Here is a 17,173-nt window from a genome sequence, read left to right as displayed (position 1 = left end):
TGCGCGGAATATAAACATAATGATGGGGATCACTGGGGAATACATTGGTTCGAAACCTACAGTTTTCAGGAGTCGATTGTTTCAAATCTAACAACAAATAGCCATGAGCTGCCGACGTTGCATCAAAATAGGCTTCTTGCAGAAATTTTGGATCTTCTGGATATATTTGACGAGCCAAATGGGCAATTTGTGCACGATCTCTGGGATTTTTAAATACGACGATGTAATTTGTATTCAATGAAATGTCTCTCTGTCCTTTTCCTTGGTGGAATAAATTTTGAGATAGAAACATTACACTGAGATTTTTATGATGGCTTCCTTTTGTAAATAAATCAACTATTGCACCATTCGAAGATTCCCGCATCAAATCGTCCACGACAACCAATTTTGGCTTATTATCATCAAAATCTCCAGATCTTGGTAGGCCTTCACGAAATTCGACAAAATTATTATCATAATCCGAATATCCATTCTGCCACTCAGCGTAATAAAAGATCACTTTTTCAATTTGTGTATCGCACATTTGCTTAATTTCCTTCAAAAACCTTTTAACAAAAAATGTTTTTCCACAACCCGTGGGACCACAAATCATTGCAGTAAAGGGATGTTTCCACCTCGTGTCCATATTGCCTTCTGATTAATCATGCCTAAAATCTCATCATTTTATACAATTTTACGATATCCGAAAATATGGATTTGAAAATGCTAGAGAGGGGCGTGACGTAATGCACCTGTATTGGGGTCAAGTGGGCTTGCCTATGACTAGGACAAGGACAATGCGCGTAGGCGGGGGCAGGTAAAAAAGGCGAAGAGGTGCAGTAGCCCCCCTGTGGCGCCAACAGTAAAACCCCTGACTTTTCCCAATATAGCCCGAATTTTCTCGCACTAACTGCAGTCGTCCAAGGGACATTCACAATGTCGGACCCAAACGATTTAGCGGGGCCCAGTGACCCGTCCGAAGAAAATACTACACCTCCACAGGGAGATTTTGATTGGATAAATAATTTTGATCTTGAGTTATTCGGTGATTTTGCCATTGAAAATAATTTTGATGGAGATTTATTCGAAAATTTTAATTCTGCGCTCTTTGATATTCAATGTGGTGGTGGTGAAAATGTTGTGAGTGACCCTAAGGCTTTGGAAGCTGTTGAAGAGTTTAATCTAGATTTACTAGATCAGCAGAATGGTAAGTATCTAGCTTCATACCTTTTTATAATACCGAGAAAAAATTTTAGGCATATTTTTTTATTGAAAAATACTAAACCCAATTTCAGATCAACAGAATGGCCGCGAAGAAGAGATTGAAAATCGATTGCCGGCCTTAAGGACAATACGACGATCACGCCAGAGACTTCCACGTTTCAAACTCGACACACATGTGATGGAGTTTGCAATCAACCCTTTACCTGAAAGTCGTGACCCTGCCGACTGGGTTGAAGAAGCTTTTCGTGATGTCTATAATAAAATTATTGAGGCTGGAGGACGTGGTATGAATCGAATGTGCCTTACATTCAATTTTGCAAATATGCAAAGAGACAATGCCTGGATAAGTCCACGTGCGATCAAAGGATATGAGTTTCAAGATCTATGGAATCTTGTTAGCTCTATCGCGCAGAGCGCAAACGGTTTCGGATGTGCCGATAAGTTTTGGATCAAACTTCACGTGGCTGAAGCCCCGGTAGGTCAAGGTTTCCTTGAAAACGGCATGAAAAGAGGGTTTAGTAGAAAATGTATCCTTCAGATTTCGAATGAAGATGGCTTGTGTCTAGCCCGATCACTTGTTGTGGCCAACGCACATGCAGAAAAATTAAAAACCAGAGCTGATAAGGGCAAGATCCACGAGGTATGGCAGGCAATCCGGCAATGCAAGGGAAAAATGCAACGTAAGGAGGCCGAAAGACTAACTCGAAGGGCAGGAGTCATTGCTCCTGACGAAGGCTGTGGTCTACAGGAAGTTGCTCAATATCAGCGATACTTGGCTGAAGAAGGATGCCTTATCAAGGTCTATTCCCTCATGAGAAACGGAAAAGATCACCCTGTGCTCTACGATGGTACACCTGAATTGATTAGCAGAAAGATGGCCGTCCGATATACCTTACCGATTGTGTATTATCCTGAAGAGAACCACTATGAGCCAATCCAAAATTTACCTTCATTCTTTGGCGTGAAGTATTATTGCGAGCATTGTAACAAACCTTACACTACGCAAGGACATGTTTGTGATAGGACTTGTGATAGGTGTTTGAAGAATCCTCCGTGTGACTCTACGATTGTTGATAAAATAGTGTGTGACGATTGTAATCGAGAGTTTCACGGGCAATTGTGCTTCGATCACCATAAGAAACCAGGATCTTTCAGCGGAAATAACCCCACCGTCTGTGACTATATAAAATTGTGTGGCCAATGTAATACGAAAATTGATCATCGCAAAATTCAGAATCATGTGTGCCATAAATATTATTGCAACGTATGTCAAAAGGACGAAGATATTTCTCATCTCTGCTATATGCCCACCTTAAAAAGTAAGAAAAAATTGACTTTGAAACGCGTGGCGTTTGTTTTCTACGACTTTGAAACCAGACAGGATGAGCTTCTGCAAGGAACTACAGATGTCAACGTACACATTCCTAATCTTTGCGTGGCCCAAACTGTGTGTGATCGGTGTGCAGATATGACCGACGATGACATTGTGAACGCCAACGATAATCACGGAAATCCATGTGGCGTTTGTAAACATCGGGAAAATGTTTTCGATGGTGAGGATCCTGTGCGAGGATTTGTTGATTACATCACGTCGATGGGTAAGACGTATAAAAAAGTAGTTTGTATTGCACATAACGCGAAAGGCTATGATTCACAATTCGTTTTGAGAGACGTCATGAAACGCATTAACAGTCAAATTAAAGCGATAATTAACGGAACAAACATTATCTTGATGGATTTTGGGGATAATAAATTTATAGACAGTTTAAATTATTTTCACATGGCTCTTGCAAGTTTACCAAAAGCTTTTGGATTGGGGAATATAGCGAAAGGTTATTTTCCACATTTTTTCAATACAAAAGACAATCAAAACTACGTAGGGCCTATACCTGATAGAAAATATTATGGTGCTGACACTATCGGTGTCCAAGATCGTGAAAAATTCTTATCGTGGTATAATGACCGCGTCGAAGAAGATTATGAATTTGATTTTCGTAAAGAAATTCTTCATTATTGCAGACTTGATGTTACAATTTTGAGACGAGCCTGTGTTGAATTTCGAAAACTGATTATGAATGCTGGAAATGTATGTCCTTTTACAGAGTGTGTAACGATTGCGTCTACATGCATGCGTATTTTTCAAACAAATTTCTTAAAAGACAAGCAGATAGGCATTATACCACAGGGAGGATATCGCTTAGGGAAAACGCAGTCGAAAATCGCAATTGAATGGCTCTTGTGGCGCGAACATTGCGAGAATCATCGAATAATACATGCCGGACGAACTCGTGAGCACAGAACAACTTCAGGCCTGCGTCTAGATGGTTTTTGGGAGGATACCGCGAATAATAATAAGAAATATGCATATCAGTTCCACGGGTGTTATTGGCACGGATGCCCACGGTGTTTCAAATTCAATAGAGATAAAGAGTTGAGTCACAAGGATACACTAGAGAGTCGATATGAGAGAACACGGGCGATTACACGGGAATTGCGACACTCGGGTTATGAAGGCGTTGAAATGTGGGAATGCGATTTTATTCGTCAAAAAAAGACAGATCATGTGTTGGCGAATTTTGTAGAAAACGTTGATCAGCAAATGTTTATAGCGCTGGATCCGCGCGATGCATTTTTCGGGGGACGAACAGGAAATACCGTAACACATTATGACGTAAAAGATAATGAGAAAATTCGCTATGTTGATGTTTGTTCGTTATACCCATACGTTTTAAAGACAGGGGTTTTCCCGATTGGCCATCCCACTGTCCATGTGGGGCGTGATTGTCAGCTTATATGCCCTAATAATAATATTTCGCGGATAGAAGGTCTCGTGAAATGTCGCGTTTTACCCCCTCGTCAATTATTTCACCCTGTTTTACCAGTAAAAGCCCATGGAAAGTTACTTTTCCCTCTCTGGCGATCATGCTGCAATGATCTTGTACAAGACAATTGCCCTCATGATGATCCCGCTGATCGCGAATTTTTGGGAACTTGGGTCGCTCCAGAACTTCGTAAAGCCGTAGAAATGGGGTATAAAATATTAGAAATCAGTGAGCTTTGGGAGTATAAGAGTACTACGCGTTATAATCCTGTGACGCGAACAGGTGGATTATTTGCCGAATACATTAACACTTTTTTGAAAATAAAACAAGAGGCTTCGGATTGGCCTGCTGAGTGTGTAGATGATGAATCAAAGAATAGATATATTGCTGAATATGAGACGCGAGAAGGTATAAAACTTGACAAAGATAAAATTCAAAAGAATGCCGGATTAAGAGCCGTAGCAAAACTTTGTTTAAACTGTCTCTGGGGTAAATTTGGGGAGAGGGAGAACTTGACAAAAAAAGCTATTATTCGAACACATGAGGAATTTGCAAATATAATGTTTAATCCTGAAATTGAAGTAACAGGACTTGTTCCTGTCGATAACGACACTCTCTTCATGTCCTGGAAACATTTAAACGAAGCCGCGGAAATGTCCACTAAGGCTAATGTCGTTATTGCGGCTTATACAACCGCTCACGCGCGTCTAAAGTTATATTCTGTAAGGAATTCCAGAGGAATCCCTTGAGGTCTATGCTAACCTGCATTTCGTGAGTAAGAGAGAGAGAGAAAAGAAAAGATAAATAAATCAACAGGAATTTGGAATGAGGGACTAATTTAATTATTTTTAAGAGATCTGAAATATATATATTTGCGTTTTAGTAATTACATTTCGGAATAACAGAATTAATAGCTATCGAAAATTTTTGTTACGTTTTGAGAATTAGAGTTTATGTTTATCGGGTTTTGCGGATAATTGACGCGTCTCGCGGTTTGGCAATTTTGGTTATTGGTTCAAGGAGAATTATTACGCTTTTAGGCCAAGATATTACCGAGCCACGTAATTTATTCGAATTGAAACCTCTCTATTGTTTTCGCGGAAACGTGTAGGTGCAGATGAAATGCTGCCGCTCAGATAAGTGGATTTACGGGGTAGGATGGGTTTTGAGTTTAGTTTTAGGGTGGAAGGCCACGCGAGTAATCACGACCATTACCATCGCGTGGATTGCCAAAAGGTCGAATTACGTTTATGTTTGAGAATTAGAGCGATGGATAACGAGAATGAGATCGCGAAAATATCGTTTTGTTTTTAGAAAATTAATTACGTTTCTCCTAACCCCGGAGATCCCGAGAATGCAACCGCGAAAATAAAAAAACAAGTTACGCGAACATTTGAACTTTCGCGCCGAGACCTGCCAGGCCAACTCTGCGTTGCCATAACGACCGGAGCGCTACGCTCCCGTCGGTCGCCATGCGCCGACCTGTCGCGTAGCAACAGTCGCTACGTAGACGTCGCCGGCATCACCACGTGTTGCAGGAACACCGATAAAATTAATAGTTAATATAGTGGAAAAATAATTGTTCATCGAGGAAAATTGCGATTGGACCATCGCCCAAAGGGACACCCAGCCATTAGAACACTTCGCTGAGGATCCATCGAGAAGGAATCCCACTTAATTCCCGGAACCACGTTGGCACCGTTTGAAAGTGACCGTGAGTTTTTGTTGGTTATTAACAATGATTATTGAAAATTAAAATAACTAGTCCTGATTCTCATCTCAGGGTAATAATCATTGTTCCGATTAATTGATTGCGACTATTGCTCTATGCGGCAGAGCTTAAATAACGCCAAAATCCTACAGTACGTCTTTTGATGTTTTACATTCTTCTATTGCTTAGCAATCGTTTAGCAATTGCAAGCCACGTCTGAATGACGCAATACTCGTGACCTTGATGATGTCACGTATGTTTTTGGAATCTGGGAGAATATTTACGGATTAAGGAAATACTTTTGCGCTAGTCGCCTATATATTTAATTTACGTTACTGCTTCTTGAAACTTCGAGTTTTTTTGTACGTTTGTGCCTTTTGGTTTATATTATATATTCCAAAATTACGTTTTATTATGGATTGTCCATATATTCCAAATTAATTTGGAAGAATTTGCAAGTTTTGCCTCTTACTGATATTTCTACGAAATTGTCTACCGCCGATGGCTTTATTCCATTATTGTACCTTTGGTCTTATTGGTTTATTTATATTACGAAATTGAAATTAATTAGGGATTATTCGTATAATTCAAATGAATAGGGATGATTCTTGTGAATCGTTACAATTACGTGTATTCTCATGGGATGTCAATTTGCGTTATCGCTTAGGAGTTCTTTTATATTTTTTTTTTTGTGCACCTTAAGCTATTGCGGTTACACTCCGCTGCCATGAGCATCAAATAAGTTGTTGTTGTTTCGTATGAATTTAATTTCGTTATGCTGCGCGCCTCCGCGAGAGTTTCCCGCGTATTCCTCTCGCCAAGGTCGCGCCTCCATATAGAGCATACCCCGCGTCCGTTGTTTTAGTCGTTACGTATGATGCTCTCGGAGCTCGTATATATATGAGTTATGTTGCGTTGTCGGTTGCGTTCATGACGCTTGAGAATTTGTTAGAAATTATCAATTAATATTAGGTTGAGAACCATGAACTGTAAGACGAATTTTCGGTGACATTAATGGTATTTAGCCGACATTAAGGTCCGTGTACATTCTTTTGTTTATTTGGTTTTTGATGAATTTATTGTATTATATTATATAGCTTAAAGTTGGATCTCTCTCTCTCTCACAAAAATTATTGGGTTTATATTTGTGTATTATTAATATTAGGAATATTGTAGAAGTTTGTACGTTTATTTTATGATTATCGGAAGTTAAAGAATATATTTCCATCAAAGAAAATATGAAATATGTATTGAGTTTTGAATTTATAGAATTGATAGCCCAGTGACCAGCACACCCCGAACCTCCCCTCTCTCCACAACCTACATCCTGAGCAGCGTGAGCAAATACCACCTTTCCTTTGACCTTTTAGTTTTAAGTTATTAAGTTTACGTTTTAGTTGGAATTCTAGTTCGTCGCCGTGAGTTATCCGCTTCGATTATGTTTTTCGGTTTGTTGTTCCCGTCGAGACAAAGAACAACTGGCGCCCTTCAGAGCATTTTGTCCCGTTTATGGACTGTCAAAGGAAAAGGGCGGGTTAACTGGTCCATTTTTATATGAGTAAAAATTAACCACGTTACAATTCTTATCTAGAAAAACAGCAAGAACGTGTTTTATATTATGATACAGATTCGGTAATTTACGTTAGCGATGGATCAAATGAATTACCGCTAGGGAATTTTCTAGGGGATTTGACCGACGAGGTAGAGGGCTACGGAGAAGGAAGTTTCATTACTTCTTTTGTCTCTGGGGGACCTAAATTTTACACTTATCGCGTAAAAAAACCGGACGGCAGTATCGCGGAAGTTAGCAAAATAAAAGGGGTTAGACTGAATTATGAATCGCGTAAACAAATTCATTACGACTCGATTCGCGCGCTCGTTGTCGATAAAGCAGATCCCTACCAGATCGACTATCATGGTATTCGTCGGACAGTGTATCATGACGTCATCACGAAACCTGAGAGTAAGATCGTAGGTGCGACAGGCCCAAAACGGCGGCTTGATGGTTTCGCGACACTGCCCTATGGTTTCAAAAAACCGCGACTGAACCGCTAATAGTTGGCGCGCACTGTTTTTTAAAAATTAAGTATTTTATGCATTTAGATTGATTGTTGTAGTTTTGTATAATGTTGTTATGCACGAAAAACGTTTGTAGGCCTACATTATTTAATAATTAATTAAACAATTTAATGAGTAGGGGCTATTCCTCCACTCGCTTAATATTTTATTGTAGCCTCGAATAGTTATTATCATTGGATAGGGAATCGTTTGTTGATAATTAATATCCAACTTCCATATTTTTGAGTTAATTTGTTCACTAGATATTCATTATTTAAAAAATGGGGCCCTACAGTGTTTACATTTGCGCAGAGCCTCCTGGTGTCAGGAGGCGGCCCTACGTTTTTACCGACACTGTGGAATTCTGGGAATCTACGTTTCTGGGAGGGGTTACCGATTCTCAGGGGGCGCCACCGTCAGCTTTGACAGGCGGGTTTTTAGCCGTTCGTATGTCGAATTGAAATACGAAGTTTCAAAAACCCGCGGCCCGCGAAAATGAAAATTAGCTGTAAGAAAAATGTATGTTATATATGAAGAAAAATAAATAAATAAATAAAAATTAGAAAAAAAGATCCCCTTTAAATTTTTCCCCATCCCAATTCCTATTTAATAATAATTTAAAATTAAAAAGAAGTAAATGTTTAAAAAAAAAAAAAAAGGTACACAAATATTCATTTTAAAAATTTTTTTATTGAAAAACTTAAAACTAAACTACATTTTTTTTTTTTGGTTCTTAATAATAATAATCTTAAAGCCAATATACTTTTTCTGAATAATAAACTTAAAACTAAGGGAAGGGATAATGTAAAAAGAACATAGAAATACAAAAATTTATTTTAAAATTTATTTATTAAAAAAAAAAAAACTTAAACCTAACATACAAATTTTCTTTTTTTAAATATTAAAATTAAAGTTAAATTTATTTTTTTTTTTCTATTTCTATTTTATAAATTAAAACTAAGGGAAATAAATAAAAGTAGAAACAAGAAAATATTATCACTTATCACTTATCATAATTAGACGGTCCTGTCCGGAGGTGCAATCAGCCTCTCGGCCATTTTACACCCTGCCCTCAGGCAGCCGTCTAGTCGCTGGTATCGAGTATTTGTGCCCTACGAGCTAACTCATAGAGCCCCTTGATCCCGTCCCTGTCGACACGTATATCTATGCAAGTAGACCCGAAGACATTCCATCTGGCTTCATCGAGTCCGCTGCATCTTGTGCATAGGTGAAGAGGATCCTCCTCTGTCAGCCCGCATCTTTTGCATAGGGGGTCAGTCCCCTTGCCTATCCTTGATAAGTACAGAGCCAGGGGCCAGTGTCCAGTGATAAGCCCCACCATAGTACGGAGCTTAACCCTGTTTAGGCCCAACAGGGTCTCTGCCAACTTCCTAGTGGGTTCTCCTAGGAGGGATTTCGTGTGCTTGGCACCCGTCTCCGAGTCCCATCTCTCCACGATCCTCCTATCCGCACGTTCCTTGACCAGGTCCTTCACAAAATCGGTGTGCACGCCTACGTGCTCCACCTCCCCCTGAAAGCCCCGGCAACTACCGTTCTTTGCTAGCTCATCGGCTTTTTCGTTGCCTTTGATGCCAGCGTGGCCCGGAATCCAGGCCACCTCCAGCCGATTATTTACGGCAATTTCCTCCATCAGCTCGACGCATTCATTCACCAGCTTAGAACAACACTCATACCTGAGTATTGCCCTCAGCGCGCGCTTGCTATCTGAGTAGATGAAGATCTTTTTGCCCTTGTCCCCTCTCTCCAGGATCATCCTGGCGCAGGCTCTTAGGGCAGCTAGCTCAGTCTGGAGCACGGTTGCGTGTGAGTCCAGCCCAATGGTCCTCGCTATTGCGGGCCCCTCTGACCAGACCCCCGCACCTGCCCGTCCGCTCACCCGTGATCCGTCCGTATACCAGACTAGTCCACGGGGCGGCACCCAGTCCGCATCCTTTCCTGACGGGGTTTCCCCCCATCCAAGATTGACCGAGAACTTTCTGCGAAAGTGCCATCGGGGTCTGCAGGCGTCAGCACCGCGCGACAGTAGCCCTTCCAGCTCTCTGTCCGCGCGGAGGACACTAGCATGCCCATTCCTAGCTCCTTTCCATGTTCCCTGTAGCCGCAGTCTTGCGGCCGCTCTTGTTGCCTCTTCCCTTATAATTAGGTGTGGAGGTTGCATAAAGAGCAGAGCCTCCAGCGCTGAGCTGGGGGTCGTTCTGAGGGCCCCTGTTATGCCCAGCATCGCAAGCCTGCCTATTTTGTCCACCGCTTTCCTGTGGCAGGCCTTGTTCAAGGCTGTCCACCACACTGCGGCTGCGTATGTTAGCTGTGGGGTCATAATGGCCGTGTAGATCCATTTGACCATCTTCGGCCTTAGACCCCATGTGCTTCCAAACATTCGCCTGCTTGCCCAGTAAGTCATGGTGACCTTGCTAGTCTGCATGGCGATGTGCTTTTTCCAGCTGAGCTTCTCGTCGAGCCAAATACCTAGGTATTTGACCTCACTCGAGAATTCCAGCATTGTGTTGTAAATGGAGGGAGCTTTAACAGCACCCCTCCTTCTACGTGTGAAGTGCACCATCTCCGTTTTGCCTGGGTTTACCCTTAGGCCCTTCGATGTGCACCACTGCTGAACATAGTCCAGCGCCTTTTGCATCTTGCTGTGTAGCGTGCTCGTGTTCCTGCTAGTTACCAGCAGTGCCACATCATCTGCGTATGCGACTGTCCTTACCCCCAGTTCCTCGAGTCCAGTGAGGAGGCCGTCAACTACGAGGAGCCATAGCAGAGGAGAGATAACCCCCCCCTGCGGGCAGCCCCTCCCTTCCGCAGCCCTTACCTCACTGTCCCCAAGGGTGGAGTGGACAACTCTTGTTCGGAGCATGGCGGCTATCCATTTGATGATCGAATTCTCGATCCCAAACGCTGCCGCAAATTTCTCCATTGTATCAAAGGCGGTATTGTCGAAGGCCCCTTCGATGTCTATAAAGACGCCAAGGGTGTCCTCCCCCCTTTCCTTCGCATTTTCTATTGTGCCTACCAAGTGGTGCAGCGCAGTCTCAGTCGATCTGCCAGCTTGGTAAGCATGTTGTGAGGGGCATATCTGATTAATCCTCAGTGCCCCCTCCTTAATGTGCCTATCGACCAGCCTTTCCAGCGTCTTCAGTAAGAAGGAGCTCAGGCTGATCGGTCTGTAGGCTTTCGCGTTGTCGTAGCTGCATTTACCCGGTTTGGGGATAAAGACAACCCTGACTTCCCGCCACCTGCCTGGCACATAGCCCAATGCTAGGCAGGCCCTGAATGCCGGTATCAGTCTGCGCAGGAGCAATGGCCCCCCTCTTCGCAAGAGGGCCGGATGTATTCCATCCGGACCTGGACTCTTGTACATTTCGAAGGAGTCCACCGCCCATTGCAGCCTGTCCAGCGTTACTATTCGTGCGGCTAGCTCCCAGTCGGGATCGCCGCTTCCTGTTCGCTTCCAGTCCATTTCCAGGCACTCTCCTGGAAGCTCTATAATAGAGTCCGGGAAATGCGCGCGAACCAGATGCTCAAGGACCTCTCGCGGTTCTGTGATGGTCTCTCCGCTTTCCAGCGTGATTCCACCCAGCCGTTGTGAAGGGCCCCCCGAGAAGACCCTGCGAAGCCTGGAGATGCCTGAAAGCGCCTCCAGTTCCTCACAGTATGTCCTCCAGGTGAGCTCCTTTGATCGTTTTATGAGCCTCTTGTACTCTCTCTTCACATTTCTGTACAGAGTCCAGTCTTCGGCCCTCTTCGATTTGTGCGCTCGGTTTCCGAGCCTCCTGGACTGGCTTCTCAGCCTGTCCAACTCACGGCTGCACCAAGGCACTTTATTACCCTTCCTGCAACGTCTAGCCGGGCATGCCGTCTCAAAAGACTCAGTTAGGGCACCGTGGATTCTTTCCACCTCGTCCTCTAACCGGTCCTCCCTGCAGGGCCTAACGCGTCCAACCCCGAGCCTTTCCTCCAGGTTCCTCTCGAAGGAGTCCCAGTCGGTGGCCCTTGGGATTCTGCGCAGGCGGTCCTGCTGCGGTTGGGTACAGCCCTCTATGCTAAATCTGATGCGTCGGTGGTCAGAGAGTGTGTCCTCCCGGTCCACCCTCCAGTCCCTGCATCGCCTCGCCAGCCGGCGGGTGCACATGGTTACGTCAATGATACATTGACAGCGAGAAGTGACGAACGTGGGCCTCGAGCCCCTGTTTAGGATCTCTAGGTCCACGTCTGCCATAAATTCCAGGAGAGCAGTGCCCCTGTCATTACATCTTTCGCTGCCCCACACCACGTTCTGCGCGTTTGCGTCACAACCTATGATGAGTGGCAACTTTCTAGCTCTGCAGTGTTTCACCAGATCACGCAGCTCATTGGTAGGTGGTGGTGTCGGCGAGTCATGTGGGAAGTAAGCCGAGCAGAAAACTATGTCCTCCGCACCGGCCTCCCCCCGAAGTCTCACGACAACCGCCACCAAGTCTCTGTGGCAGAAGTTGGCCATTCCCCTGGCTCCGCACGCTCTTTTGACAGCAATGCAGGCCCTGGGGCCCAGGTCGCCCTGAGCATAGAATAGCTCCACCTCGCCTCCAGATAGGCCTTTTACCGAGCCTCCGTGTTGCCAGGGCTCTTGTATAAGGCATATGTCTGTATGCTCTACTGCTAGGCTGCGACTCAGCAGGGCAGTCGCAGCCTTGCAGTGCTGCAAGTTAATCTGGGAGCAGTGGACTAGCAGAGAGCCTAAGCCGTCTCCCTGCATATTGCCCTCTGCTCCTTCCCCCCTTGTCCCCCTGGCCATTGGTGGGCCGTTAGGCAGGGTCGCCTGGTGGCGCCCTAACCTGCCCTGAGTGGGATGAGCCCGGCAGGGCCCAGTTGAGGGTCCCTTGAGACCCTCTCCCAGTTCCCGCCGCGCCCCCTCTCACCAGAGGCGGCCTTCCTCTTCGGCCCTTGGTCCGTCCGCTCAGCGGAGGCCTTGCAGGGGCAATGGGGTCCCTCTGTAAGAGAGAGCCTTCCTCGCACTCCTTTCCTCCTCCCTCGCGGGCGCCTTCCCTGGCAGTTTCTGGGGCACTCTCCTGTCCACCCGGACCCTTTGGCGCTCCCTCCTGCCCTCTCCCCTCCCCTGCGGTCACTGACCCCCCTTGGTCAGCGACCACTTTCCCTGGGCCTGGCTGCGTCTGGGGCGCCTTTCCCCCCGCCGCTCTCCGCTGGGTCTCGTAGAAACGAGCCCGGCCGAGGCAGTAGAATGGGGCCATCCCCAAACCCTTCAGGGCCTCTAGGGACTTGGGGTCTACTCCCAACACCATGTTGAGCCCCTCCTCCCCGCTCCGGCAGTCCCACACCCTCCACTTGCCTGTGGTGAGGGCCCGGTTCTGCATCCTCAGCCTCTCAAGAGCCATAGCCGCTCCCACGGGTTTTCCCGGGAGAAAGGCCGTAACCCTGATCAGCTTCTGGAGCGCTTCCTTATCCACCAGGATAAGGGAGGCCCCTTCCCAGGGTGCCAGGGTGGGCACCACGGTAGTCAACCACTCTCTTGATCGACTGTCCGCGCATGCCACCCACAGCACACCATCGTCATACCAGTGGCCGTCGAAGCTCGGGAGCTGACCGTCTTGGTCAGTCCCGAACAACGCCGCCACTAGCGCCTCCTGGACTAGGTTGGCCTGTTCCCTTGTCAGGGACAGCTCCGGATGGCCAGTTGGCACTACGGCCACCCTGCCTCTACCCTTCGCCGCCTCTCTGAAAGAGGTTGCCCCCAGTCCTTCCATTGCCCGTGCCTTCTTCTTGGGCATGGCCACTTCGGGGGGAGTGGATCCTGAGGACCTGGGCCTCTTGGGCCCTGTCCCCTGTTCCTCCTTCTCCTCCATCGCGGTCCCTTTCTGCGGAGATTGCTGATCCCGCGAGGCCTCGGCTTTCAGCCTAGCCTGGCGGGCCCGGCGCTTCTCCGCACCCGTCCTACCCTTCCTCCTCTTCGCCAGGGTAGGGTCAGCGACAGCGGGCCCACCACTGGTAGGCCCCTCTGAGGCTGGCTCCCCTTCCACTTCCATTTGTATCTGCGCTTGTTCCCCTTCCGGAGCCCTAGCGCAGATCGTACTCTCCTCCGACCTGTAAGCCTCTGCCGTTCCCTCAGAGAGGGCACCGTCATCGGCGTTAAAATTTTTATTATTATTTGATGGGTCCATGTTAATCCCACGAGTAACCAGGAAAAGAAGGTCCACCCCCGCAGAGCCTGGATGCAGTGGTAAGGCATGCATACAATGGGGTGCTGCCTGGTTCCCCAAGGGTATCGTTTGAGACACTGTTCCCCAGTGTCATTCAGCCCTCGGCACGATAACTTCCACCTTAGCTTGGGGAGTCTGGTCCGCGGCGATGCTTTGGGTCTTCCTAACGGGTTTTTACTTCCGTAGGTCGACGTTATAGTCATCGCAGACCGGTATCCGAAGTGTACCCCGGAAATCCAGATTCAGGTGCTCTTTCCAGCCTCCTGTCTCCGGTCCCAAGGTGCCACTCATACTCCGGTCCCCTCCTATCCGCCACCTGGAGACGCGCTCAGTAGGTGACTCAAACCCTCCCCTTCGTCTCGTTTATAGAGAGGTCCGGGGCTGAGAAGAAAATATTAATTTTAAAATTTTATTTTGTAAAACTTAAAATTACAAAATACAAAATTTATTTATTTTTTTTAATTTATTATTAGGGGAAGGGGGGGGGCGTGGCCTCAGTCCCACTGCTCCAGGTCCCAATTCTCCTGGGTCAGGTCGGGCTGGGCGGGCTCGTCCCCGAAGAGGACCCTGAGCGCCCAGGCATCCTCCACGTCGTACAGGGTGAGCACCTGCTCACCCTCGGCCTCCAACGCCCGCGCCTCGCGCCTCAGAGCGCGGATCCAGTGGGCTCTTGGGGTATCCGGTCCGACACCTCCCTCCCAGCGAGCTCCACACTGAAATAGAAAAAAAAACACATTAATATTAATAGGAAAAAATATTTATAGGAAAATGAGGAAGGAAGGGGGTATTTTAGGAGAGGAATACACCGATGGGAATGAGAGGAATAGGATAGAGGGGATAAAGGGAATAGAGAGAGAGGGAGAGAGAGAGAGAGAGAGAGAGAGAGAGAGAGAGAGAGAGAGAGAGAGAGAGAGAGAGAGAGAGAGAGAGAGAGAGAGAGAGAGAGACAGAGAGACCAAACTCACCAGGTAGGCCTCATCCTCCGAATCCGCCAACCATTTGGCGGCCCTGGCGTGCAAATCCTGGATGGCGAAAATATTTTCCCCATCCAGGGTTTCGCCCTCCGTATCCTCCCAGCGCAGCCACTCGTTGGCTGCCCTGAGGTATCCCCTCTCCCTCCGTATGGCCTGCATCTGTAAAATAAAAAAAAACACGATTAATTAAAAAATTAGATCAACAAAAACACGAAAAAATAAAAAAAAACTAAAACAAACAAAAAAGAATTTAAAAACTGAAAACTAAAACAAGCGAAAAAATCAAAAAACTAATGCAAAAACGAACGAAAAACATACGCGGATTTGAAAGAAAAAAAAACGCGAAACTTATACCCCGCACCAAGAAGATATTCAAAAATATTAAAAAACACACGAGAAAATATAGAAAATGAAGCGCGGACGCGAAAAACTGAAAATTAAAAACGCGAAACACATATCAAAAACCGCGAGAAAAACGACATAAACCAAAAACCGCGAAACCCAACGAAAAACATGCAAAAAACATAGAAAAAAACTTACCTCGCGGGCCAAGTGCTCCTGGCACGCTCCATGACAGGTGACTTTCACCATGTTTAATTTTTTTTTTAATAAAAAAACGAAAAACACAAAAAAAAACACTAAAACATGACGAACACTGGAGTCCTCCGGATGACGATGGTGAAAGAGGGCGAGTAGTGGAACCTCACGGTTTATATAACTTTTGCCCCACTATTCGCCCTCAACCCTCTAACCTGTAAGTTAGAGGGAGATGACAAAGGATAAATGTGGGAAAGACGAAGAAAAAGTCAAAATTGTGCTCTAAACCCTCTAAACAACGAGAAGGAAAGAGACAATAAACGAAAGCCTACAGGACGCCGACGAAGAAGAAGCGAGAGAAATTTCTCCTAGCTTCTACGAGAAAAAAAAAGGGCTGGGGACAGGAGAGGGAATATTGGGTCTTGCCTAGCAATAAAAAAAAGTCAAGACTCACAGGTAATGCAATAAAATGTATGACTTTTATTTCAGCTATCCAAAAAAATACAAAAATGTTTAATAAATTTTTAAGCCGAACGGTTACTGGGTGATAACGGGGTGAAATCAAGACTCTGGATGACCAATCCTTCATCATCATCATCCCCGCTTTGATCCAATTGCATCGCAATTTGATCAAGCTCTTTTTGGCGCTGCGTTGGAGCCCATCGCCCTTCGTAATCGTCCTCGCGATTCCTTTGTTCTAGATTCGCGCCCAACGCGACTAGAACGGCCTCGATTTCCTCGATAGTTTTTCGCGGTTCTGAAATGAAAAAAAAATACAAGATTAGCTTAAATCAATCTAATCTCAAAATTCATATGATTGATTGATTGAATATTTACTTTTCGGGGTTGAGGTCGCGAAATTCAATGATCCATGCTGAGCATCTTCACCCTCGCGTTCCAGGATTAAATTGATGACTGATGGAGTGCTGGGAATGATCTCGATCGATGAATCCAATTCCATCATGGGCTCAGGGATGATATCCTTCGATGTGTTGTCCTTGGATCGATTTTTTTCTGATTCGCGAGCTCTAAATTGTCTTTGTTTTTCCTTAGCTAGTTCGCGACGTTTTTCGCGAGCGATAAAGTCGGCCTTCTTTTTTTCCGCGAGTTTTAAACGTTTTTCGCGAGCCTGTATTTTTTTCAGATCCTTTTTCTTATCAATGTAGTTCACTTGATTGAATAAATCAAGATCTTGTTCTAGCATATTAATCCACAACTTTTTTTCCTCTGTGCTCACTTGCACGATTTCACTTGTTTTTTTATTATTGACTTTCAGGATTTTAGAGCCACTTTGAGTGCTACCGGGTGATTTATGGCCCAATCGTCTGGTTGAGTTTTTTTTCTTCATCTTTTCAACCATTTGGAGGTCAAAGTCAATATTTATGACAGGGGCTGTCTTGGAAATTTCACGTCGTTGGAGTTTCACTTTTTTCACTATTTTTTCAATTGATCTTTTCTCATCACTGTTATATTGCACTACACGATCACTAATTATGTTAATTCCGTTTTGATTGGCCTTGTTTCCACCATATTTAGATTTTTTAGGTTTAAAAGTTCCAGGCTGATAACCTGATTGATAACTGGATTTTGGAGATGAGTTCATTTGACTTGATGTCATTTTGACGTAAAAAACGTAAATGCAGTAAAATG

General features: G+C 45.3%; 1 protein-coding gene across 1 annotated transcript; it reads right to left on the bottom strand.

The window, feature by feature from the left end:
• Positions 1-15,951: 15,951 nt before the first annotated feature.
• On the bottom strand, positions 15,952-16,811 carry LOC135170755 (uncharacterized). The gene is made up of 2 exons (XM_064136816.1): positions 16,361-16,811; positions 15,952-16,280 (listed from the first exon to the last, which is right to left on the bottom strand). The coding sequence occupies exons 1-2, from the start codon at positions 16,725-16,727 to the stop codon at positions 16,048-16,050; spliced, it is 600 nt and encodes a 199-aa protein (XP_063992886.1). The 5' UTR covers positions 16,728-16,811; the 3' UTR covers positions 15,952-16,047.
• Positions 16,812-17,173: the final 362 nt, after the last annotated feature.

The sequence above is a fragment of the Diachasmimorpha longicaudata genome, chromosome 18, assembly GCF_034640455.1.
Source record: "Diachasmimorpha longicaudata isolate KC_UGA_2023 chromosome 18, iyDiaLong2, whole genome shotgun sequence".
NCBI lineage: Eukaryota > Metazoa > Arthropoda > Insecta > Hymenoptera > Braconidae > Diachasmimorpha > Diachasmimorpha longicaudata.
Note: the sequence above shows the minus strand (reverse complement) of the source record. Positions and strands in the feature narration are given on the sequence as shown.